Here is a 24,754-nt window from a genome sequence, read left to right on the forward strand (position 1 = left end):
ACTTGATATGGTATTCAGAAACAATTGGTAAGTTCAGAAACAATTCATTTGTGTGTTTTTTCTTTCTTTTTGTTTGTTTCTCAAATTTTTATTTCATCCAAGAATCATCCATTTGCAGCAATTTTAGCTTTGCATGCCTTTGGCTCACTAGCTGTCATTTTGTTGCAATAATCTGCCAATGTTTACTTTTTTTTGCAGAGGGAAAATTGCTCCAGTCAAGCAGCATGCACAGGGTATGGCACTGCACTGGAAAGCAGACTGATAGCCTTTCTTGTTTTTGATCCCACTTATCAGAGACTGTGCCAAAGCATATGGACTGGAGGGGCAACCAACCTTGACAAGGGGGTATTTGGCTCAGCTCACTTTGCTATTTCATTAACAACAAATTCAAGCACAGACAACCGACTTTAAACCACATCAATGAACTGGTAATGAATTACAACCATACACACATAGCACACTCTCACACTCTATCCTTGACATATTTCCAGATTTTTTTTGAAGTTTTTGAGTGAGATCATCCTAGCTGCACAACCTGAAGAATGACTTTGTTACTTCTCAAAATCTGACTTGCTTAGGCCCAAACAAAATCAGGGTCCTCCTCCTCCTCAGTCATGCTTATGCTATTGTGTTCATCACCATTATGCTATAAATTATCTGACAGCAACAGGTAACTTTGGCGAGAATAAGGCACGGCGGGCCCACGGAGTATCATTCAGAGCCATCTTTATTTACATCTCACCACAACACCCAAACCCCTGAGTCCCCGTGTTTTTAACTAGGCGGGCGTGATTAAGGATGCCGTGCAGGTGCGTCCGCCCTCCCTGCACGGCACCGCAGACCACGCCCCACCACAGTAACATTATTCTTGAAATGGCAGAGACTATTATGTTTAATGTGGCAATAACAACAAACATGGAGTTACCTGGTTATCAAGTAGTAATATTCAAACTACCAGCTTCTACTTTCTTCCACTATGCTAGCTATGCTAACTGCTAACTGCTAGTCCCCTGATTCTGACTCCTAGCTGTGTGTACTTGACTCAGTCACATCAGGTCAACAAAGCTGGATGCACTAGGTAATTAAATTTTCCTGTCATGTGATGCTAGTGGAAGTTATGTTGTTTAAATGCCTCTCCCTGACACTTAAGGTGAGACCATTAGCACTTACCAGCTATTTAGCACAATATTTTTATCACTATTTTCTTCTCCATTCAAAACTATCTTGGGTATTTTTCCCCCTTCTTCTTCTCTTTTGTCCTTTCTTTTTCAGCTCCCAGAAGGTTCACTACTCCTCTTTATTAAGTGGCTTTTTTGTTGACATTAGCTTTGTTTAAACAGACCATTTGCAATGGGTGCTAGTAGAATAAGGTCGGTCTCCCTCAGGGAGCTCAGGTCTATCCCCCTATGCAAACTTTGAACATTGCCGCTCCCGTAGTTTGTCAACTTTCAGGACCCCCCACTGGTTTGGAGGCCAAGCAGTTACCTGCCTTACCTGGCTGCAAGCAACTCCTCTTGCTGGCCCCTGTGGCCTGCACACAAGTCTGCCTCTTACCTCTCTTACCTGATACAATGACTAAAATACTCCCCAACTACCACATTTCTCACATCTTTATGTCTCTCAAATGTTTCTCTCTTTGACCAAAACACTTCAAATTCATATTTGTCTGTTCATGATACTAATTTCCATGATTCCTTTCTCTAATTTCTGCATTCATTTACTCATCTTAATCTTTTCTTCTTCTTAGTAAGTCTCCGATTTGGCTTCTTAAGTTGACTCTTTACTGTTGAGACCAGTGTTTTGTGGGTAGAGCTGAATAAAGACACTGGTTTATGACCTGTGAGGTGTCTCTTTCTCAGGACAGAGACTGTGATGTGCTTGTACTATTGCGCAGGTGGGCATTGGGACATTCCACTTCTCATTCTGTCTGGTTAGAGGCGGTTTTACGTTGTCTGTGAAGGGAGCAGTAACAAATCAAATTTTTTGGCTTTCATTCCTTGGAACAAGAATACTGTGAGAGTTTGAGAAGAAGGGTGCTTTTTTTAAACTTCTCAATTGTATTGCTTCTTCAACCAGCAATTGGACCAGCAATTCAAAGACTTTTTCTAATGATGATTTCACTTTCTAACATGATGAACTTGCACTAAGTCACACAATGTGCCACTGGAGTGAAAGCTGAGTACATTTTGCATTAAATCATATGACTAATAATAGATGAGTCATTAACTGTATTTCACAACATTTTTGATCCATTTCTATCAAAACATCCTGGACAGGTCAACTTAAAACAGCACCACAAGCATTAACAGGCTTGATCTGATCTCATAAGTTAAGCAGGCAGCTTTATGGCAACACCGTCCAGATCAGTAGAGTGTATGTTTAGCCTTTTAGCTAGCTCAAAAGCTAGCTTCCAGTGTGACTGCTCTGCTTTGTGATGAGGAAGCCAGTTTGAGGAAAAAAAATATGATTGATCCGATGATTTAACAGACCCAAAAAGTTCAGACAAAGAGTTGAGGTATGAGGGCAGCTGCGGAGCAGTGTCATATATCTCTCTGGGTCTTTTATAAAGACCTCTTTTTATACACTGTTGGTTAAAAATGTTGATCAGTGCAGTTTCAAGTAGGCACGTGGCATTTACCAAAGTTTCTCCGATTCTAAAGGCTTCATTTTTTCTGCTCTGCAAAACGCAGATGAAGTCAGAGCTGTCAGCAGTGATAATCATCTCTGACAATTTGTAAAAAAAGAAAGACAAGTCCTCTCCACCCCTTATCCAGCGTGGTATCGCTGTGAAAGAGAAAACAGACTCCAGTAGGCTATGATTGAGTAACATTCCTGCAAATTGCATATTGATTTTCCTAATGATAAAGTGCTAATTAATGACTTCCCTCCTGCCACTCTGGACAAAGGCTACAACATGCTCAAACCTTTAGGCCTGAGTCTGGTCGTTGCTCTGTGATGAAATCCATTTCTAGTGGCGTACTGATTATTCTCTATAAGCTGGACTCTTCATGTGGTGTTTTTGGCAGTAAGTCATGCTCGTATCAGTTACCATGTAAATTTAGGCCTCCTGCTTAATTACGGTGTTCTCAGTGAGAGCGGGACAGGCGGAGAGGAGGAGGCGAGAGGCGTCGTGATCGAATGATGCATGTCATGAATACGGACTTGTTATGCACCTGAAATGTAATAGCAAAATTGGATAATTGATTTACTGAATTATTTGTTCACGAAATACTGGTGCTGCTGCAGGGGTGGACATGAAAACTGTAATTGTAGCTCTTCCAATTACTCACTAGTTGCGGTGACAACATTGCTCACTGAATGCAGATGGACTGGATCCAAGTCATTTCTCTTGCACGGGGCGCTAACATGTCACTTACATCATTTCTAGCAGCCACCTAGTTTAATTCACTGTGAGATGACCATGAAATTAACATACCATATATCTTGGTGTAGAAAGCTGGGGTTGATACATGAGCTTTGTTTCAAAGCTTCTAATAGCTGCATACATCAAAACAATCTGGCAGCATTCCTGCAGTGTGTTGAAAACAAATGGGCAATTTTATTCCATTATTCATAGAATTATGTCTGACCTGCAACAGTAACAGCTTATTTGTGAGCCAGAGACCTTATGCCCTGAATAATTCTTGGACTGGCGGAGGCCAAAAACACCATGAATATTGCAGGCACCAGCATATGTTTAGAATTTGAAACAGTCTATCTCTTCTCGGTAATCGAATTCATTTGAACCCCAGCAGAATTTCTAAAGGAACAAAAAGCACATAAAATGAAACAAAACAAACCCTATAAAGTTTTAAAAATAATCCCTTCAAATTACTTATGAACGTTTCTTTTAATTGCAGTTTCACCTCCAAAGTGCTGGAGACTCGGCAGTGAGTGGCTGAATTACTGACCCAGGAAAGGTGGGAAAAACAGGAGGAGAGCAGCAGATAATGGAGATGAGACTCCATCTAAGCTCTGTTCATATCAGCGAGGCCTGGAGTGTTTCACATCGATCACCTGAGTGTTTGCCATCAAGCCCAAGCAACCCTCAGCTTTGGGACCAGACGTTCCACTATGCGTTAGAAGATTCACGGCAGGAGAGGAGCACACTTTTAAAAAATGCTGGTATGGCTAAATGGATACGAATGACATCTAACACTTTATGTTGAGATTTGTTTTAGCTCACTGTAACCAACACACAGAATTTTCTGCTCTCTAGACAAAATGATATTTAACCATATTTAATCTGCCATAGCTCAGCGCTATAGTGGCTGAATTGATGGTGAACGGGGCTCCCTGTGATCTTTTGTGCCATAAAGCGGGAGATTTTTCTGCCAAGTTCACATTTGCTTTTGCATAAGCATTCTGTTTCTGTTTTATATCTAATTTTCTGCTTCATTATATTGCATGGCGCTCTCTGGCTTCAATGCAAGAAATATTAGTAATCCCCTGTAGCTGCTTTCTGTCCTCAGTGGCCATCAGTGCAGATTCTGTGTGAAACTGCTTTTATTTCCTTGGTTTACTGTGTTTGGGGAGCTTTTCTTCAGCTTTCTCACTGTAATTTAGAGCGCGAGCATCTTCCTATAAATTCTTTGCGCTACTCTCAGCTCAGTCAAAAAAAAACAAAAAAACAAAAAACACGCTGCCAAATCTGCAACCAATTTAATTGGATCAGCAGGCTGATGGGAACGCTGTTAAGCTGTTAAGCATACAGTATACACAGGCATTACAAACAGCTCAAACTGAAATGAAAGCCATCTGGTTTAGGAAGTCATATTCATACTACGATAGCAATACAGATAAAATGAGTTAAATTCCCAAATCAGCTCTAGCACAGGATCTTAAGATTACCATCTCCTTAGAAGAGTCACTTTTAGGTGCATCTTCTAAAGCACATAATGCTAAGATTAATAATGTATAAGTGTTCGCATCCATCCAGGCAATTTTAACTGCCTATTTAAGGTTCTGGGGGTGGGGGCTGGAGCCTACCCCAACAGCTTTACGGGAAAAGGTGGGGTAGACCCTGGACATCTCAGAGCTAGTACAGACAACCATTCAGGTTCACATTCAATCAGCAGAAACATCAATTAATCTAATGTGGAAGGAAGCAAGAGCACCTGGAGATGACCCACATATTCAAACTCCACAGAGAGCTGACCACCACACCACAGCGGCACTCTATAAGAGGTTTATACTTTTATAATTTTACAGAAAAACAAACTAATAAAAAAATACCTGCCTTTAAGACAGCATTGTAGGCGGATAAACAACTAGATGTGATCAGGTCAAAGATCAGTTAAGCTCGACAGCATTTAGTTTCTTTGTCACAATAACAGCTATGTGTTTCATCAAAATAAAAGCTCCATCAGACTTATTAAAACAGCAAAGAGCTGGACATGTTTGCTCTGCACATCACTAATGACTTTCTGGCAGGCGCTAAATGGGGTACAAAGCAAAATCATTGGCAGAACTTGCAGAAATGCAGAAAGACGCATGGGTTGAGAAACACAAGCAAATGCACACTTATTAGGTTTTAATTAAAAACAATCATATGAGTATAAGTAAAAAATAGTATCTGTCCAATAACATGTTGGCCTGTCTGCTGTTGATTTACAGCTAAAAAGAAAAAAACTTCCTTAAGTTCCTTTAACTCTTAACTGTCAAGACCTTTTTATGTTAAACAGTGACAAACGTGCACAAAAGTCTTGGGAGAACACATAGATGGTGATAATTTAGGAGTAGAGAGGAGCTCCTAACTAAGTGGACACGTAAGATCTTTGATAAATTTCACATAAAATGTTGTGAAAGGTAAAGGGAGGGATTATGGGAGTGATGGAGGACAGCAAAAAAAAGAAAGTTATGGAGCACAGAGAGGAAGTCAGGTATGAAGTCAGCAACCAATTTCAACTTTCCAAATCAGACCCCTTGGTAGGCTGTAATTCAAGATCTGGGATTTGAAAGATAATAGGCTGTAATACAATTGTCAACACTGAGTCATCCAGACATGGGGCTCACAGGGAGAGTTGGCGGTAATAGGGCAGACGCAGAGTAATCAATACACCATAACTCCCTACACATACCAAGGCCCGAGTCTGGAAAGTGGAACGCTACACTAAATTGTTTACTTTCATTTAACAAACACGCTGCTACCGTCTGGCTAATCTCTAAAGATAAAAGGAGACTGGGGCACTTCAAGTCTAATAATTTTATGGTAAGCAAGCCTTCTCAGGGTGTGTTTTAATACTGTTAAAAAGTTATGTTTAGAGTGATAAGGCTTAGAGGTCTGACTTACATATTAAACACTCCAGGTTGCCGGTAGTCTCTCGCATAGACGCTTCCCAATCTCTGCAGTCGAACACTCCATTTTTTTCCATTAATGTGAAGCTTTCTAAACGTCTAAATGTTTTCAATCAGTTCTCCCGGAGTCTCCATAAAATTATAATGACTTGAATGTAAAAAGACCTCACGCCCCGACCTGTTAATCCTTAAAATTAGACATAAATGATTAATGAATGCCATTCACGAATGCTGATATGCATGTGAATGCATTTGTCATTCCCCTCGCTTTATGTGAGACAATGGAAAAGTCAGAGCACAAGACTTAAAAGAGATCATTCCCCCTCTGTGAAGAGGTGATTACCTAGGTATCTAATCTGTCCTCCAATGGCCATATTTTAGACTTAAAATAGCTACCCGGTGGTATGCTAATCTGAGTGGAATCAAACAGACTCGATTTTACTTGATTTTTGTAGCACAGTAATTCATATAAAAGGTGTCTTTGGCACAGTAGGTGTCTGTTCTCCTGGTTCCATCACACCCTACAAAGCCAGCAATAATGCATCATAACTGTAAACCCTTAGAGGCGTTTTCCAATTGCTTATTTGCCACAGTTAAATGGAACTTGCGAAAGATGATATTTTAATAAAGTCGATTGTCTTCTGTGGCAATAAATAAATGATTAAGACATGAATGAGACCCAGATTATTAATCGTCTGTGCAATCAGATATAGTGTTTAATGAACTGATTGCAAGTGCGAATGAGGCAATTTACTCAGTCGCCATGTCAGAGAGGTCTGCAAAAATCAACCAATCAAAATTTCCTGTTTTTTGTGTTTGTTTTCACATAAAAAATGGAAGAATTGCTGTTTAATAAAACAGAAGATTGCCTGCAACTCCTAGAACTGGATAAAAAAAACTGCAATATAAGATGAATGCATAGTAAGGTTCCCTGGGCCCTGATGCAGGTTGATATTATTACTTCAACAGCGGATGATGACTTCAAGGAAATTCAAGGAGTATTGTTCTCCCTTTTTTAAACAATAAAATGCATTTAAATCCCATTTTATTGAGCTGGCTCACACTTCTCACCCATAATACATTTTCGTCTCTAAAATTCAAAGCACAGAATGGTCGAGCCTTTTGACTCCCTTATTAATGATGTTATTGGATAGCTAATGGTGCTGAGAGACTGCACAGATGAACGAGACCAGCCACTCAGCGTATGGATGGCGGTCTTAATAAAATATAATCTAAATCAAAACCAAAAGAGGAAAGGGTGCACACTTATTAAAGTATCTAGCTGTCTGCAGCTGACATGTGAAGTGTGTATAATGGCTGTGAGCCTATGATTTCCCAGACTGGGCACTTTTGGTTTATAAAGTCATAGAGATTGCTGATAATGAAGAAACTGTTTACTAGGTTTTCTGCTGTTGCTCCTTTCTTTCTAGGCAACTTAAACAATGTAAATACAGCCACTCCACATCAGTAGCTTTTTAATAGAGCAATCAAGATTATCTGGGATTCAGTTGATTTATTAAAATTGCAGTTAGGGCCATAAGGTTTTGGACACCGACTCTTTTTTGTTTCACTTTCAGCTTTAATTCAAGGGGTTTCAGAAAGATTTTGTATTAACTGTTTAGGAATTACAGACATTTTCAGACACAGTGCCCCAGGCTCAAAAGTAATTAGACAAACTAATCACTTTAAACATAAGGATTATTTTTAATAATTGGATGAAAATCCTTTGCAATGACTGGCTGAAGTCTAGAACCCATGAACGTCTCCAAATGCTGTATTTTTTTCCCTTGAGGAGCTCTGCCAGCTACATTCAGTTGCTGCTTTTTTGGTGTCTTCCTACCTTCAGTCTTGGATTTAACAACATAACAGCATGCTCTGTGGGGTTTAGATCAGGTGACTGACTTGTTCATTGATGAATATTCATTTTTTTTTGCCTTGAGTGGCTTTTTGCCACTTTGGGTCTTTATCCATGTGCCTTGTGAGAGTCTGTCCTAATATTTTTGCAGCATTTGACTGAATCTGAGCAGGAAGTATATTCCTGCACACTTCACAATTTATTCTGCTGCTTCTTCCAGCGGTGACATCATCAGTAAACACTAGTGACTTATTTCCACTGGCAGCCATACATGCCCGTGCCGTAAAACTGCTTCCATCATGTTTGACAGATGATGTGGTATGCTTCAGATCACAAGCTCGTTCTCTCCTTCTCCATACTTTTCCCTTCCCATCATGCTGGTACAAGTTCATCTCGGTTTCATCTGTCCAAAGGGTTTTTTCTGAAAAAGTCTGATCTGGTCTTCCTGCCCTTCAGTGTAACCAGTCGGTGCATTATGTTGTAAACCCTCTGTGTTTCCTGAAGGCCTCTCTTGATTCTAAATGGTAAAATGATGAACTGGTACGTATAAAGTGCCTTTTACTCACTTTTACCACTCGCAGTGCTAAAAGAATGAAACCTCATGTCTCATTCTCCATATCGCACACACTGTCTGCTGTATCTAAGCACTTTTACCCAACATTCACAATCCAACGGGTGCGCCAGGTGCAACTTCTAAAGATACTAAGCAGGAGCTAAGAACTGACTCACCAACCTTCCAATTTGTAGATGACCCCGTTTACCACATCAGCCAATCCAGAGCTGGATAGTGACACCCCTGCCTCCTTGTTCTTAACTGATTTGTTACCAAATAGAAGTTTCCAGATCCTATTTTTAGTCCTCACCTGAGCACTACAGCTCTTTCTCAGTCATATTCTGTTTATTTTTGAGCCTCTGAAAATAGTGGACTGTATATATAAATGTTTATAATTCTTAAAATATTATACAGTTAATTTGTTGAACCACTAGAATAAAGCTAAAAGTCTGCACTTGATTAAAATCCACTGTGGTGGTGTCCAAACACATATGTACCTAACTGCAAATCAATCTCTGTCCTACAGTCTGATGTATATTCTCCCAGTAAAGCTTACATCTGAAACCAAACTAGCTAAGAAACAAACAATACCACCTTTCCACCTTCACGAGGTCAACCCGATCCCGGGAATATTATAAAATGGCCAATTTATAAACATTAGGATGAATGTCTACGTTAGGAGTGCATCAGTTACAGCCACTAAACAATCCCCCTTCAGCCCGGGGATTACATTTGTTTATGGAGAGTATTTATGCCACCCCCTCCAGCACTAAGTCAATAAATGCAATTGTAAGCAAAGTTTAGATGTCATCTTTGCGCTGCAAACAAGTAGCAGGTCAACAATATTTGGTGACACAGACTTGTTTTTGACATAATAGTGACATAGTTTATATTCTGGCTGGTTGCCGCTCTCTGTTGTCACCGTCCACGTAGCCTATTACCTTTTCTATTACTCAGCTGATTGATTCTCAAACTCTGTGTCTAAACAGGAAAATATGAACTTTACATAAGCTGTGGAGGGGAATTAATTAAATCCCAATCATTTTCACAGTCACAGTGGCTGCTCTCTAAAGCAGTTTGACTGACAAGACTTATTTTGGGTTTATAAATCTTCTGTACCACGGTGCACACAGGAGATGGAGGGTGAGGTTGATGTGAAGTGTTTTATTTATTTATTTATTTTTTTATAGGATTGCTTCCTCCATTCATTTGCATTCACAGATACGGGACAAGAAATTTAAACAGAAGAATAAACTTGTGAAATTGAATTCTGTATTACCTAGACAATATTTTTTTGTTTGTTATCAAGGCCAGACATGCCCAGAGAGCAGGACACAGCGAGAGACACTCAGAGGGAAAGACACAGAGCGAGAGAGAGAAAGGATGCAGGATGCGTGTTTTTGGCAGAAAGAAAAGAGGTGAAATTATACGGACAGATGGCAACTATTATCTATCACTCTTTATTCAAGCGAACTGCACAAAAAGCAGACGATATTTGGAATAAGAAAGGGAAATTTATGAAATTATGTTTGCGCAGCTGGGAAGGCGGGCGTTACATTTCATCTGCGCTTTAGTGGCACATTCAGTCACGGAGCATTTTATCATTTGACAGCATTGGGAGGAATAATTAGAGGCATGGAGCATGTCGAGCCCAGAACCCCAACTGGCCAAGAACAAATGGCAGAGAGCACGTCAGTGTCTGGTTAAGAAAAGGGATTAACTAGTGAATAACAGCATCGGCCATGCCTCAGAAGTAAAACCTCACACCCATCATCACCCTTCCATACAAACCTGACAATTAGCTCTTTAACACATATGGATGGAGAATGGGAAGGAAAGCTTTGGATTGCTGTAAGTGTATTTGCCTGTATTGGATCCGAGTGTGGAAACGCAGCCAGTTTGTTTTATCACTGCTGTTGGTTTATGACAGAAATTACACATCTTACTTCCTCGAGGCAGACAGACAGGCAGGTAGATAAGCAGGCCAAGATGTTACAGCTGTATGTATGTATGAGGGACGGGGATGTCGGGCGGGTGAGCGTGTTCATGAGTTTATTTATTTGAGTTTTATCATTCATGTGCGTGCAACTGTGCGCTTGTGTGTGCGTGTGTGACAGGCAGGAAGTGCGTTGGCAGCTTTTCAGGCGTGGATGCATGACAATGACTACAGTGACAAGAGGGATCACGGGTATGCGGAGGGGAAATGGAACATGAAGAACAAAACAAACAGGCGGAGGGGGTATATGTAGGGGGTGGGGTGGGGGGTTGAACTGATGGCCCCCGTTTTGCACAGAAGGATAATATGTCAGCCGGCACAGTGTGTCAAAGTGTGTTTTTGGATTGTTTTGCGTGGATGAGAGTGTGTGTGGGTGTGCGTGTGCGTAACAAAGAAAAAAGACAGATAAAGAGATAGCACGCTTGCATCAAGACTCAAAACAACATCGCAACGTGAAAGTGTGTCAGAGGAGGCGCTGCTAGGCCCAATCTCGTGCTCACCTAACCTTCAAATGACATTAGGCGCCCCGTCAACATGCGATGAGTCACTCCCAACCTGATGTGATTTATTCAATCGTGCAGAGTAGCCTGGATCGCGGGACACAAATCACCCAGATGGAAGCCAAGGAGCGGGGCTGGGGCTGCGGGCTACGTGTGTGTGTCGGCAAATGTGTGCGCCTAAGTGGATTCGTGCACTTCTTGGTTGTTTTGACCGTCTGCGTGCATGCGCCGATCAGATTGTAATGTGCACGTGCATGAGCTGTGTGCGTGCGTGCTCCATTACGTGCAAGATGAAGGAGCTGCATGATGCCGGCCACTCGCGATCCATGAACCACAAAGTCGTCTTTTTCACAGAGAGAAGCCGTGAAAGCCCCGCGGAGCTCTACGGTTTCCCACCCTTTCCATGAATCATGTTTTTCTTTAAATCTCTCCACTCACTGTGACCCAAGGGCCAAGATTTCTATTAGATCTGACAATTAAGGCTCAGGATATTAACAGCTGGTATTTAGTGGACTTAATGGGGAGTGTGGAAAATAAACTGGCACGGAGAGCTTTATCGCGTAAAGTAAAAGAAACAATTTTTGATACTCTCTGAGTGATGCCCATGTGCCTTTTCCACCTCATCACCTGTGTGTCTAATTCACCATCAACTAAAGGGAATTTGTATTCCTAGATTAAACACTACATTATCCAGGACCAGAGTCTCTGAAATCACAGAGTAACATTAATGCAGTGAGCAGCATGTTTCAGAAGCTAATTTGAGGTGGTAATATCTAAATTGTTATGGCTTTGAACAAAGAGACAAAGATGAACAAAGAAGAAGAAAAAAGACCCTTGTACATCAGGCAGCATCCTGCGAATATCATTAGCGCTACTGAATAGTCAATGAATGGCCACTCTTTCACATTTCTAATCTCCAAATAGAACTTACAGGCACATGGACGGTTGCCATTTATAAGTAATGCAGATTAGCAAACAAAGAGCAATAGCTGAGAAGCACGATGGAAACAACTCATGTTGCTTTGATACATTTGAATTGTACATTGCATAGCTGGAAACATCAGGCTGCGTTCACCAGAATGCAGTACAATAATTCTACTTGATGATGATGATAAGGGGGGGGAAAGGAGCATCTGTACCACTTCTTCCTTCCTTAATTCCTCACTCTAGATTAATAACCTCAGCTCGAAACAGAATAAACCAAACAAAGTCAAAACAAAGAGTGAAGACAGTCAAATCCTTAAGTAGGCATGACAAACCCTCCCCTCGTGATGGGTAGCTGCGTGAAGACGTTGATGAGCGTCTTGAGATGATGATTCAGGGAAAACAGATTAGGCAGGGGAGCAGTCTGGCAGGTCGTTAGTCAGGGATGTCAGGACCAGATACAAATGAACTGTCAGCAGAGGAGGAAGACAGAAGCAGGGAATGGTTGGACAAAATAAAGAGACAAAAGGAGCTGAATGGAAAGAAAGAGGAGAGGGAGAGAGCAGACGCCAAATGAATGGGAAATTTAAGGACGACTCCGATTTATGGGACTAACCAATTTGTGAGGGAACTGTGGAGTTCCAGAGCAATAATTTAAACAATTAACAACTACAATGGCATAATTGCATTAAACATTGTTAAAACATGCATAATTAATCTTGCATGGCCTTCTTTAGAAATCCATACATTTACAATCAATTGTAATAACAAGAGCAGACCAAGACTGCATGCAGTACCTCAAACAGAGCTCAAGATAATTCCTTCACAGCACGCATATAAACAAATCCCAGAATTCACAAAGATATAGCAAAAAATGTCAGATTTGCCAATCTCACTGTGGAAAAGAATAACTTCTTTACATCACTTCTAAGGTTGGCCGAGCTCCTGCTAATGGACGGACATGCAAACCAAAACCCATCATGTGATCCTCTTTGTGGAGGTAATGATGAATGTTTGAATTTAAGTACACAGTGTTTCATTCGGGTATCTTAAATATGACTTGTAAATGAATGCTCGTTCTAAATTGAATCATCCCTCTGCAACATGCATCAGTTTGTGAACCAGACAGGACTGGGGACATTTGCTTGTCTTTTTCATCTGTTTTTTTTATTGGTTTAGAAACTTAGGGAGAAGAATGGTATTAGGTACCCATCCATCCATTATCCAAGCCATTCTGAAGTCAGCCAAGAGACCTCCCCAATGTGTTTTGGGTCTGCCTCTGGGCCTGCTTCCAGATACACATGCCTGAAACACCTAAGAGGTGCACTGTGGAAGCTGGGTGATGGTAATGAGGAGGGACTCTGGCTGGAAATTCAGGGCCCTTAATTGTATGTTATGTATTTGCGATGATTGTGCCAGCATGTTAATGTATTTACTGCATAAGATGCACGATAAATTAAAAAAACCTTTAGAAAGATCCTTCAGCGTAAGCACATTTTAACACAGTAACAATAATGTGCTTGAGTCATATAGTTTATGTCATGGTCCTGGGCCATGTTGGCCCAGTGTTCTTAGTTTCCTTGTATGTTTGTATTTTATTCCATGCTTCCCCTGCCCATTATGTCTGAGTTCTCCCCGTGCTCTCTCTTCCCCCTGTGTGCCCTCTATGTATTTATGAGCCCTCGTCCCCTTTCGTGTTTATTCCATGTCTCCCCTGCCTGTTACGTTGGTGTTCTACTCGTGCTCTCTCTCCTCCTGTACTTCCTGTTTCACCTCTCCCGTCAGTGTTCAGTTCACCCCGCCCTGTCTCGTTATGATTATCAGTGTCACCTGTGTTCCCCGTGTGTTCCCACTTCCCTCGTTAACCCTCTGTGTATTTCTGTCTGCGTCTCCCTCTGTTCAGTGTGACGTCGTCCCTCTTGCTGTGTGGATCTCCCTGTGTGTCTCTCTGTGAGTTCTTAGTTTGTGGTTTCCTAGTTTAGTTCAAGTTTATATGTTTGTTCTGCCAGCGAATAAAGCTGAGTTTTGAGTTCATTCCCTCGTGCCTGTGAGTCCTGCATTTTGGGTCCTACTCCTGCCTGCCGCACAGCGAATCGTGACAGTACGACGTCACCAGATATGGACCCAGCAGCACTCAACCCACCAGAAGAACTGCGTCTGGACATAATCTACTCCGTGGAAAGACTCCTGCATCTGTGGCTCGAACATGAGGGGAAGGAATTTCGCCGTGCTGTGGAAACCAGACTACAGCGCTTGTTCTCTGGTCTTCCCTGGCTACTCAGTGCGCTCCACCCACTCGAACAGGATTTAATCCGCAACGAGCTCCACCTTCATCCCCCAGCTGCTACTACCCACCTGCCTGAAGGGCCGGATGTGGAGCCGCTCGGCCCGTCAGAGCCATCATCAAAAAAGAAACGGCATTCACGCCGCCGACGCGCCACCCCACAGCCGGACATTCGGCCTTCTAATTCACCTTCTGTGCTGCCGGAAGCTCCGTCGGCTCCCTCGCTGCTACTTCCAGCTCAGTTAGCTCCCTCGCAGCCCTTCGCAGCTCCGTTAGCTCCCTCGCCGCCACCCGCAGCTCCGTTAGCTCCCTCGCCGCCACCCGCAGCTCCGTTAGCTCCCTCGCCGCCACCCGCAGCTCCGTTAGCTCCCTCGCCGCCACCCGCAGCTCAGTTAGCTCCCTCGCCGCCACCCGCAGCTCAGTTAGCTCCCTCGCCGCCACCCGCAGCTCCGTTAGCTCCCTCGCCGCCACCCGCAGCTCCGTTAGCTCCCTCGCCGCCACCCGCAGCTCCGTTAGCTCCCTCGCCGCCACCCGCAGCTCCGTTAGCTCCCTCGCCGCCACCCGCAGCTCCGTTAGCTCCCTCGCCGCCACCCGCAGCTCCGTTAGCTCCCTCGCCGCCACCCTCAGTTCAGTTAGCTCCCTCGCCGCCACCCTCAGTTCAGTCTCCTGTGTCCCCGCTAGCTCAGCCATTAACTCCACCACAAGCTCCATTTTCACCTCTACCATCGCTTCAGTCATCAGTTCGGTCTGCCACTCAGTCGCCCTTAGCTCCATCATCCACACTACCACCTGTTTCTCTTCCACCACAACCGTCGCTTCACCCAGCCACTCAGGCTGCTACTCAGTCAGTCATTCAACCCATAGCCCTGCCGTTACTATACTCTGTAGCTGAGCCACTAGCCGCCCGACTCGCAGCCACTTCAGCCACTCCTCCACCCGTCACACCTCCACTACAACCATCACTGCGGTCTCTAGCGCAGTCACCTGCAGCTCTGCTTTCCCCAGTGCAGTCTCCAGTGTCCCCAGTGCAGTCTCCAGTGTCCCCAGTGCAGTCTCCAGTGTCCCCAGTGCAGTCTCCTGCAGCCCTGCTGTCCCCAGTGCAGCCTCCTTTAGCACAGTCACCCACTCAACCACCAGCACCACAACCGTCACTACCTCTAGTTCATTCCCCTGTGAAGTCATTAACTCCACCACCTACTCCACTCTCACCACCACCGTTACTACAGACATCAGTTCAGTCCCCTGTGCAGTCATTTACTTCTCCACCGTTAGCAGCTCAGGTCCCCGTGTGTCCAGCAGCTCAGGTCCCCGTGTGTCCAGCAGCTCAGGTCCCCGTGTGTCCAGCAGCTCAGGTCCCCGTGTGTCCAGCAGCTCAGGTCCCCGTGTGTCCAGCAGCTCAGCTCCCGCTCTCACCCGTGTCTCCAGTAACTCAGTTAGCTGCCCAGCAGCCACTCTCCGCTCAGTCTCCTGTGTCGCCGGTTTTGCTCATTCACTCCATGCAGAGAGGTAACTGGATTTCTACTCAGTGTACTTTCCATGGTTTAGCCGCCGTTGGCACAGTTTGCCACTCCAGGGCTTCCCCAGAGGCTAGGTCTCAGTCACCAGCTGATTCTGGACCCCTGAAGTTTAAGCAGCCCCCTAAGAACTGCACCATGTTCGCATTGCCTGGGCAGAGTCAGTGCTCAGTGCAGCGCCAGTTGTCCTCATGTCGGCCGAAGGACTTCATGCCTGTTGGCGTTGTTTTGGTCTCCGCTGGAGGGTCCGAGGGGCCCGTTCAGCCTCCTGTCTCCGCTGGAGGGTCCGAGGGGCCCGTTCAGCCTCCTGTCTCCGCTGGAGGGTCCGAGGGGCCCGTTCAGCCTCCTGTCTCCGCTGGAGGGTCCGAGGGGCCCGTTCAGCCTCCTGTCTCCGCTGGAGGGTCCGAGGGGCCCGTTCAGCCTCACGCCGCATCAGCTGGAGGGCCCGAGGAGCCTGTCCAGCCGCCATCTGCGACCTCGCCTGGCCCGGCCTCAGCCTCTGCGACCTCGCCTGGCCCGGCCTCAGCCTCTGCGACCTCGCCTGGCCCGGCCTCAGCCTCTGCGACCTCGCCTGGCCCGGCCTCAGCCTCTGCGACCTCGCCTGGCCCGGCCTCAGCCTCTGCGTCCTCGTCTGCTGCAGCCTCCTCAGAGCCTTCGTCTGCTGCAGCCTCCTCAGAGCCTTCGTCTGCTGCAGCCTCCTCAGCCTGTGCTTCGCCTGGTCCCGCCTTGACTGGTCCCGTCTCGACTGGTCCTGTGCCCTCCGGGCCTCGGCCAGTACGCCTGACACTGGAGAGCCGCCGCCGCTGCCTTCCGCGCGGCCGGCCCCCTGAACTGCACCGTCATCGCCTGAGTGGCCGCCGTCGCCTTCCGCACGGCCGGCCCCCGGACCGGCGCTATCATCGTCGCCGCCGCCTCCCGCGCGGTCGGCCTCCTGAACTGCGCCGTCGTCTCCTTCACCGCCGCCGTTGCCTTGCGCACGGCCGGCCTCCTGAACTGTTTCCGCGTCGCCGCCGTTGCCTTGCGCACGGCCGGCCTCCTGAACTGTTTCCGCGTCGCCGCCGTTGCCTCGCGCACGGCCGGCCTCCTGAACTGTTTCCACGTCTCCGCCGTTGCCTTCCGCATGGTCGGCCCCCTGAACTGCTCTGTGTTTGGGTTGTTTTCTTGGGCTCCGGTGTTTGCTGTACTCTTCTTTTGTTTTCTGTTCCGGGCCCTCCGTCCTGGGCCCCCGCCGCCCGCCCTGGGTTGTTTTCTGTTTGGTTTTGTTTTTCTGTGTTTGGGCTGTCTGGAGCCAGCCCTTGAGGGGGGGGTACTGTCATGGTCCTGGGCCATGTTGGCCCAGTGTTCTTAGTTTCCTTGTATGTTTGTATTTTATTCCATGCTTCCCCTGCCCATTATGTCTGAGTTCTCCCCGTGCTCTCTCTTCCCCCTGTGTGCCCTCTATGTATTTATGAGCCCTCGTCCCCTTTCGTGTTTATTCCATGTCTCCCCTGCCTGTTACGTTGGTGTTCTACTCGTGCTCTCTCTCCTCCTGTACTTCCTGTTTCACCTCTCCCGTCAGTGTTCAGTTCACCCCGCCCTGTCTCGTTATGATTATCAGTGTCACCTGTGTTCCCCGTGTGTTCCCACTTCCCTCGTTAACCCTCTGTGTATTTCTGTCTGCGTCTCCCTCTGTTCAGTGTGACGTCGTCCCTCTTGCTGTGTGGATCTCCCTGTGTGTCTCTCTGTGAGTTCTTAGTTTGTGGTTTCCTAGTTTAGTTCAAGTTTATATGTTTGTTCTGCCAGCGAATAAAGCTGAGTTTTGAGTTCATTCCCTCGTGCCTGTGAGTCCTGCATTTTGGGTCCTACTCCTGCCTGCCGCACAGCGAATCGTGACAGTTTATTATACTAGCAGAGAGTCCCACCTGGATCAAGTGGCCATGTGAGAGGAGGAAAGGGGGAGGCTATTTAAAAAATGCCCAACTCTATGTTCAGCTCAGAGTCCATTAGCCAGTTAACGTGTCATGTTATTACAATATTTATATAGCGACGCTCCAAACTCATTTGCTTGTTGCCATCTAGTTTCAGCACTGCCTCTGTTGTCTAGACGAGTGGGCAGTGACTTAATACAGCAGGTTACCTCAATTAACCAGGATTTACTTTTTTTGGCAAAAACATCTAGAAATGCAGATTTATTTATCAGGACACAAGACCTCTTTAAAATACTAATACGCAAAGTTGCGTGATCAGCGAGGCCACCACATCATGCACCCTTGTAGAAGCTAATTCCCAATCAGCATTACTCTGAGCAACTGCTTTTCACTTGACACAAAACTGCAAGCCCTCTGATTAACTTTCACTTGCTCCACCGTGCAATTATGCGCATAACCAAACTGAAAACTCTTGACAGCAATTTAGACAGATTAGATGTTCTTTTGATCAAAAGACATATTAAATGTTCCCATTCGAGAGACACAGTTTTAGATTACGTTCTAGGTTAGCGACACATTTGAACTTTGCTTTTGTTTTTGCATAATTTCAAGTATCATCAGTGGGTGAAACGATCTGCCTGCACAGGATAACTAAAGATCACCAGAATCTAAGGCCATCGCCATAAAAAAGCTGTTGCTAATTCACTCATGGTTGTATGCCTCTGCCAGTATTATCAGGCCTCAGTTGTTGACTTTTCAACGTTTGGAGATAAAATGTCATTGCTTCATCGTTTTATCATATTTTACATCTGTGTGTAATATTGTCATAATTAAGTTCTTGAGTTATCGCCAAAAATATGATTTGTGACCTTGGTCTTTGAGGCTTGAGTGAATGTTTTTATGGATGAAGAGTTCAAAAACATAAAGCTGCCAGTGCAGCATATCAAACACATGCAGTCAGTAAAAACTGCCCTCAGCTTATGTTTGATTAAAAATGAATGAAATCATCACAAGTTGACCTCTGACCTCGAGGTCAAGGCCACTGGGACTGAAACTTGTCCAAGATTTTTAGTAAATGCACCTATTGTATGACTGTTCAAGTCCTAGCTGACTTCCTTCTTGAGTCATTTCATTTACTGGTTTTTCAAAAAACCTGACCTGCTCTCGACCTCATAACCTTGAGGTCGAGATCACTGAGATTTCAAAACATTTGAGATTTTAAGTAGACGCACAAATGATCTCAATTTAGAAATACTCCATCAGCTTTTTACGGCTGAGGGTTAACAAAAAGTGGTACAGATGATGTTTGGATATTATTTTTAGATAATAAGGAGAGTACACACATATACGCTGTGCATTCTCACACCCATGAACATGAACATACCACCTGTACATACATACCAGATATTACTGACTCTACCACAATTATCTTTATCATCTGTCTTGCTTCACATGTGCCTGTGGTTCAAGAGCTATCACCAAAATACATATTTAGAAGTTATTTCACTTTTAATAAATTAAACAAGTTATAAATGAAAAGCACTTATCATCTACAGCTCCCTTTGGGGTTTCATGTGCCAACTAGGGATGGACAATCTAGCCAAATGATCATATGACCGTCTTTTGGAATACAATCAAAGGATCTGAAATACAGTGTCAATTACATGCTTGCCTGGATACACTTCTCTGCATTATGTTTTACTGTGAATTTAACCAGAAAGTTGTTAAAGTAGCGATTTTATTGCTGTGAGACTTTTTCGAGACGTTCTTCCTGGTGAAACCAGTCACATTCTTGCTTCGTCAATGTGGACTTAATGTATTTACTTAGCTGACAGTGAGGGGAAACTCACAGAAACCACAAGGCCTTGCCGACATTGTGATCGCCACGAAAGGATCAAGGATGTGTTCGGCAGATTCTGCAGACTTAAAGAATCCAGAGTGAAACAAGCCAGGAATTAAGATGGATAACACTGATGCACCTTTCCTCAAACATCAGTGAAAAAAGAATGACCTATTTTCTCAGTCTATTCTTTTATAAGTCTCATATTGAAATATATGAAAATTTACTCACCAGCCACTTTGTTAGGTACACCTGCACTGAGTGAATTCCAGCACCTTGCTGCATCTACCCCTAAAGAATTAATGCACTTTAAAGGACAAATGGGGTGAGACTGGGTAGTAGAAAGGTGTACCTAATGAAGTGGATGAATGAATATAATAATAATAATATGAACAATTATGCACCTATCCAACTTATCTTGCAGGTCAGTGTGTGTAAGCTACAGAGATGTTTTGGGTCTTTTCCTTATAATTTTGTTTTCATTTTTTAGTAGCAGACTATTAACCCAATATTACATTTTATTATTTATTGCAGACTAGATATGTGTGATAAAACATGCTGGTGACAAAACTATTTAAAATGAGAAGGCAGAATGAAAAAGCTGTTGGTGTCTTCATCAACCTGAGTTCATAGTATTTAAAAAAAAATTAAATAAATCAAGCCAGCTACTGCTGCTGTGATCTGAGACTATAAACATAAATAATTAATACTGTTGGACTTGGAAACGACTTTGACCGTGATGTGTAAATAAACATTTTCATTTCCACGTCCCCACAGGTCGGCTTTGTGAAATGGCAGCATACTTCAAAAAGTACATGAAAAAAAAAACACAAGCATTGAGCGTATTATTGCTATTTTAGAAATGTATTATCACAGTGAGATTGGAAAACAGGCACAATGAAATGAAGTGCGATGGAACATAATGGAAGTTGTTCTCGTCCTCTTTTGTGTTGTTTTTATTTGTGTGTGTATGTGTGTGTGACGAACACAATGCGCAATCGGCACGGCCATTAAGAGCACAATAAATAGGATGAATCACTTATTACAACATCTAAGGATACAAACGTCCTTCTATTTTCTCCACTTACAGCTTCAGCATCACATCTCAGCCTGACAGGTATCATGGTCCTGGGTCCTTAACCCAGTATTTCGAGATTTTTTCTGGACTTGTTATTTATTTCATTAAAGGTACAAGATCGTTTATGTTCTAATTCTTGAGTATTTTATTTTCTAGTGTTACTTTTTCTTGTTTTATTTTTAGTTCTGCTTTCATTTCCAGTCTGTCCTAGTCTTGTTTCATTGTTTGTTTACCTTTGGTCTCCCCAGTGATGTCCTGCGTCTTTTTTGGTCTGTCTGCATTCTGTCTACATGGCCGTCTGTGTTCTCTATCTTGTCAAATTCACATGTCTTAGCCTGGGTGTTACTTAGTGTTTTATTTTGATAGTCCCATCTTGCATTTGTCAAGTGTCAGTTCTGGTTCCTGAGTCATTTCAGGTAGATTCTATTCAGATGCGTTCCCAGGCGTTTCCACTCTACCCCAATCTCCTCTCTCTGTATTGTGTCACATCCTCCATCGTGGTGTGTATAGTTTATGGTACTCTGGTTAGTTAGTTAGTTACTATTCTGCTTCTGTTACTCTTTTGCCTGCACGATAAAAGCAATGATTTTAAGTTATGTTGTGTCTGCTGAGTCCTGCACTCTCTGTTTTCCACACGCCCCGTTTTATGACACCAGGGGCACGATGCTGACCATTTTAATGATGCTGAAACTATTAACAATGCTGTCACTAAGCAATAGCTGCTTCTTCTTCTTTTCTTTTCTTTTTATAAAGAAAATGGTGGTAATGGTAGTAAGAGGGTGGTTGTGGTCATCATCTTGTATCTGCCATGAATCTGTGCTTTGTTCCACTCTGCAGCAGACCTGCTAGTCTGCAAGTGGATCGCAACAAAGGAAGAATCAGATGACAATGATCTTATTGAGGTGTGGAGGCAAGAGAAAAACAAGCAGGCTGAACAAAGAGAGAAGAGAAAGGAGAGTTACAATAAGAGAAGTGACTATGTCAAAGACTGTGGAGGAAAACATGAAGATGGCAGCAGCCCACTCCTAATGAGTCATAAATCAGCTTGATATGAATAATCTCTACAGCACTATTAGAGCAAAGTGTTTTGAACCTCATTAATTTCTATTAGGGAGCAGCTATCTTCTAAGTTTACTGTAGCATCAAATTTTCTCCAAGCCGCTTTCGTTACGATCGTCCTATAACTTTCACGGATCCCTTAACCTTTATGTGACCAAACGCCATTACTTCCTTTTCATTTTTAGCACATGTAACAAAATATGCAAAAGCTTGTTTTTAAGCATGCCCAGTGGACATTAAATATTTAAGAAATGCCTCTTAGACGTTTCAGTGATAATGATTCAGCTGTTAGCCTGTTACTGCTTCGAAAGCATCTTTACTTTAGCTGCCTCCTCAGCTCTTTCTCTGTTTGCTGCTGTCACCTCTTTTAAAGGCAGTGTGGCTGTAAACAGTATACAACACCTAGTAATGAAGTAACACAATAATCAAAGTAAGCAACTGTGCACTTCACAGTATGTAATGCAATGGGATTAAATCCATGTGGAAAAAGGTAAGTCCAGCTTTAAAAGCAGCAAGACAACCCATGTGATAGACCGATGACTTGTCGAGAGAGAGACCCCACATTTTGCCCCCCGAAAATGCCAAATGGAGGGAAGGATGGATGAGTCACAGCCAGACTGATCAGAAAAAGCAAAGAAAGACTCTAATGATGATGACTTCCTCATTCGTTCAACAGGTCCCGTCTGGCTTTCTACAATTATAATTACAAGACAAATGGCAGCACAAACAACACCAGCAGTTGCAGCAGTATGACTTATAATAATTAGTAATATTTATTTGTTTGGTCCAGAAGTGCACTTCACCCAGTGAGTGAGGCCAGAATAGCAACTGTACTTGGTCTCCAATTTGCAGTCACATTAAACGAGCAGAAAAAAACTGCCTGTAAAGCCCTGATTAAACGAGGCTCTACAATTTCTCTGTCAGAGCTCTATCCACTCAATCACTCATTCAAGGCAGGAGCATCAATTAAAGTACTATTTTAATACAGCGCTCGAAATCAACATGTTACGCCCACGCCATTTTCCGTCTTCTTACCAGAGAGGTGAAGATGTAAGTGTAGTAGACTGACAGCATTCCCAGCTCTGATGCCTGCAGAGAAAAAAAAAAGACAGGAAGGGCGACAGATGAAAGATTAAAGAGAATGTAAGAAAAGTGCAAGGCACATAGGATTGGTTATTGAACAAAATGATATTAAGTTTGAGGTCAAAGAAACACAAAGAGGTGGGGAAACAAAGCAAAAAGCAGGGATAGTGATAAAACAGGGTAGAGAGGTCAGTGATGCAGTGTAACTTGAACTCTGGTGTGAGCAGACAGATCAACTGCACATCTCGATAACACCGGGCATATTCCTATCTGACAAAGGTTCTCAATAGAGCAGTTAATTTCTGAGGAGCATTAGTATGCCGTTCGACACTCTGTCTTACAATTTGATTAAATCAAGTCAGAGTGAGGAGCAGTTGTGAAGGACAGGGTGAACTTCTCATGGTTTCATTTCATTAAAGCTATCATAAAAGAAAATCATGAAGGAACAGATTTTAGAATCAGAATCAGAATCAGAAAGGGTTTTATTGCCAAATGTTGAGCGGGTTTACAACATTAGGAAATTGCTGCGGTGCTTCAGTGCAAACATACTGTTATAAATTACGCTTAAATAGACATGAAAATAAAAATAAGAATAAGAATTAAAAGTGCTAAGTAGATAGATATATACATGATATATACATGAGTGCAGGTGGTGATCAGTGCCAAACATGGAATGATGCAGTGAACACAGCGTAGGGTCATGTGTTAGTGGTGGGAACAGTCATACGGTTATTGTTCATGTGTTCAACAGCAGAGGGGAAGAAACTGTTCTTATGGCGAGAGGTTCTGGTGCGAATGGACCGGAGCCTCCTGCCTCAAACAGACTGTGTCCAGGGTGAGAAGGGTCAGCTGAGATCCGAGCTGCACGCCCCAGTGTCCTGGAGGTGTACAGGTCCTGCGGAGATGGGAGTCTGCAACACGCTGCAGTCTCTGTTTGTCCCTGATAGTGGCTCCAGGGTACCACACGGTGATGGAGGAGGTGAGGATGGACTCGATGATTGCAGTGTAGAATTGCATCATCGTCCGTGTTGGCAGGTTGAATTTCTTCAGCTGCCTCAGGAAGTACATCCTCTGCTGGGCTTTCTTAATGACGGAGGTGATGGTGGGCTCCCACTTCAGGTCCTGGGTGATGGTGGTACCCAGGAAGCGGAATGAGTCCACAGAGGTGATGGGGGTGTCAGTCAGGATGATGGGGGGGAGTGGAGCTGTGTGCTTCCTGAAGTCCACAATAATCTCCACTGTCTAGTGCCACAACGCACATTATCATTAAAACCAATTAAAACCCATAAACCTGTAAATATCAAGTGGTTGACAAAAAAAATGTTTTTCAAAAGTCCCACAGTGAGGAGACCAGATGTCTCTGTTGTGCTGTGGGGGGGCATCATGTTCTCATGGTTTGGATTCTCTTAGAGGAACAAGTCACATTAAATCAAACTTGTTATCAGTTATCTCTTTTATCTTATGATGAAACAGATGTTTGAAATGAATGAAAATGAGAATAATATCCATATAGTTTCCACACTGAAATTATTCTAAGTGTGCATCATCAGAAAGACTTTAATAACAGATATTTACCTGTGAGCCAAACAAAATCTTATTGCTTTTTATTTGTTTTTGTTTCTAATGTCTCTGTAAAGCACTTTGAATCACCTTGTTGTTGAATTGTGCTATACAAATAAATTTGCCTTGCCTTGCCTTGCCTATTGTGTGCTGAGTGTGAGTATCAGGTGTTCAAACTACAGTAAATAATAAAATACTAAAAACATGAAAGGTGCTAATTATTACAGCCTTTTTATTATTAAACTCCAAATGACTGCTCAAGATGTTTTTGTACAGCTTGTACTTTTGCAAACTTAAGCACGCT

General features: G+C 43.6%; 1 protein-coding gene across 1 annotated transcript in view; it reads right to left on the reverse strand.

The window, feature by feature from the left end:
* Positions 1 to 24,754, reverse strand: part of grik4 (glutamate receptor, ionotropic, kainate 4) — a 362,254-nt gene that overhangs the window by 70,231 nt on the left and 267,269 nt on the right. The window contains exon 8 of the mRNA XM_086261523.1: positions 22,843 to 22,896. Within this exon, the coding sequence (XP_086117649.1) occupies positions 22,843 to 22,896 (54 nt within the window). The remainder of the gene's footprint in view (positions 1 to 22,842; positions 22,897 to 24,754) is intronic.

This window comes from Aulonocara sp. 'chitande type north' Nkhata Bay, linkage group LG14, assembly GCF_057382095.1.
Source record: "Aulonocara sp. 'chitande type north' Nkhata Bay isolate Kocher_YH1m ecotype deep benthic linkage group LG14, A_spYH_male_GT1.1, whole genome shotgun sequence".
Taxonomy (NCBI): Eukaryota; Metazoa; Chordata; class Actinopteri; order Cichliformes; family Cichlidae; genus Aulonocara; species Aulonocara sp. 'chitande type north' Nkhata Bay.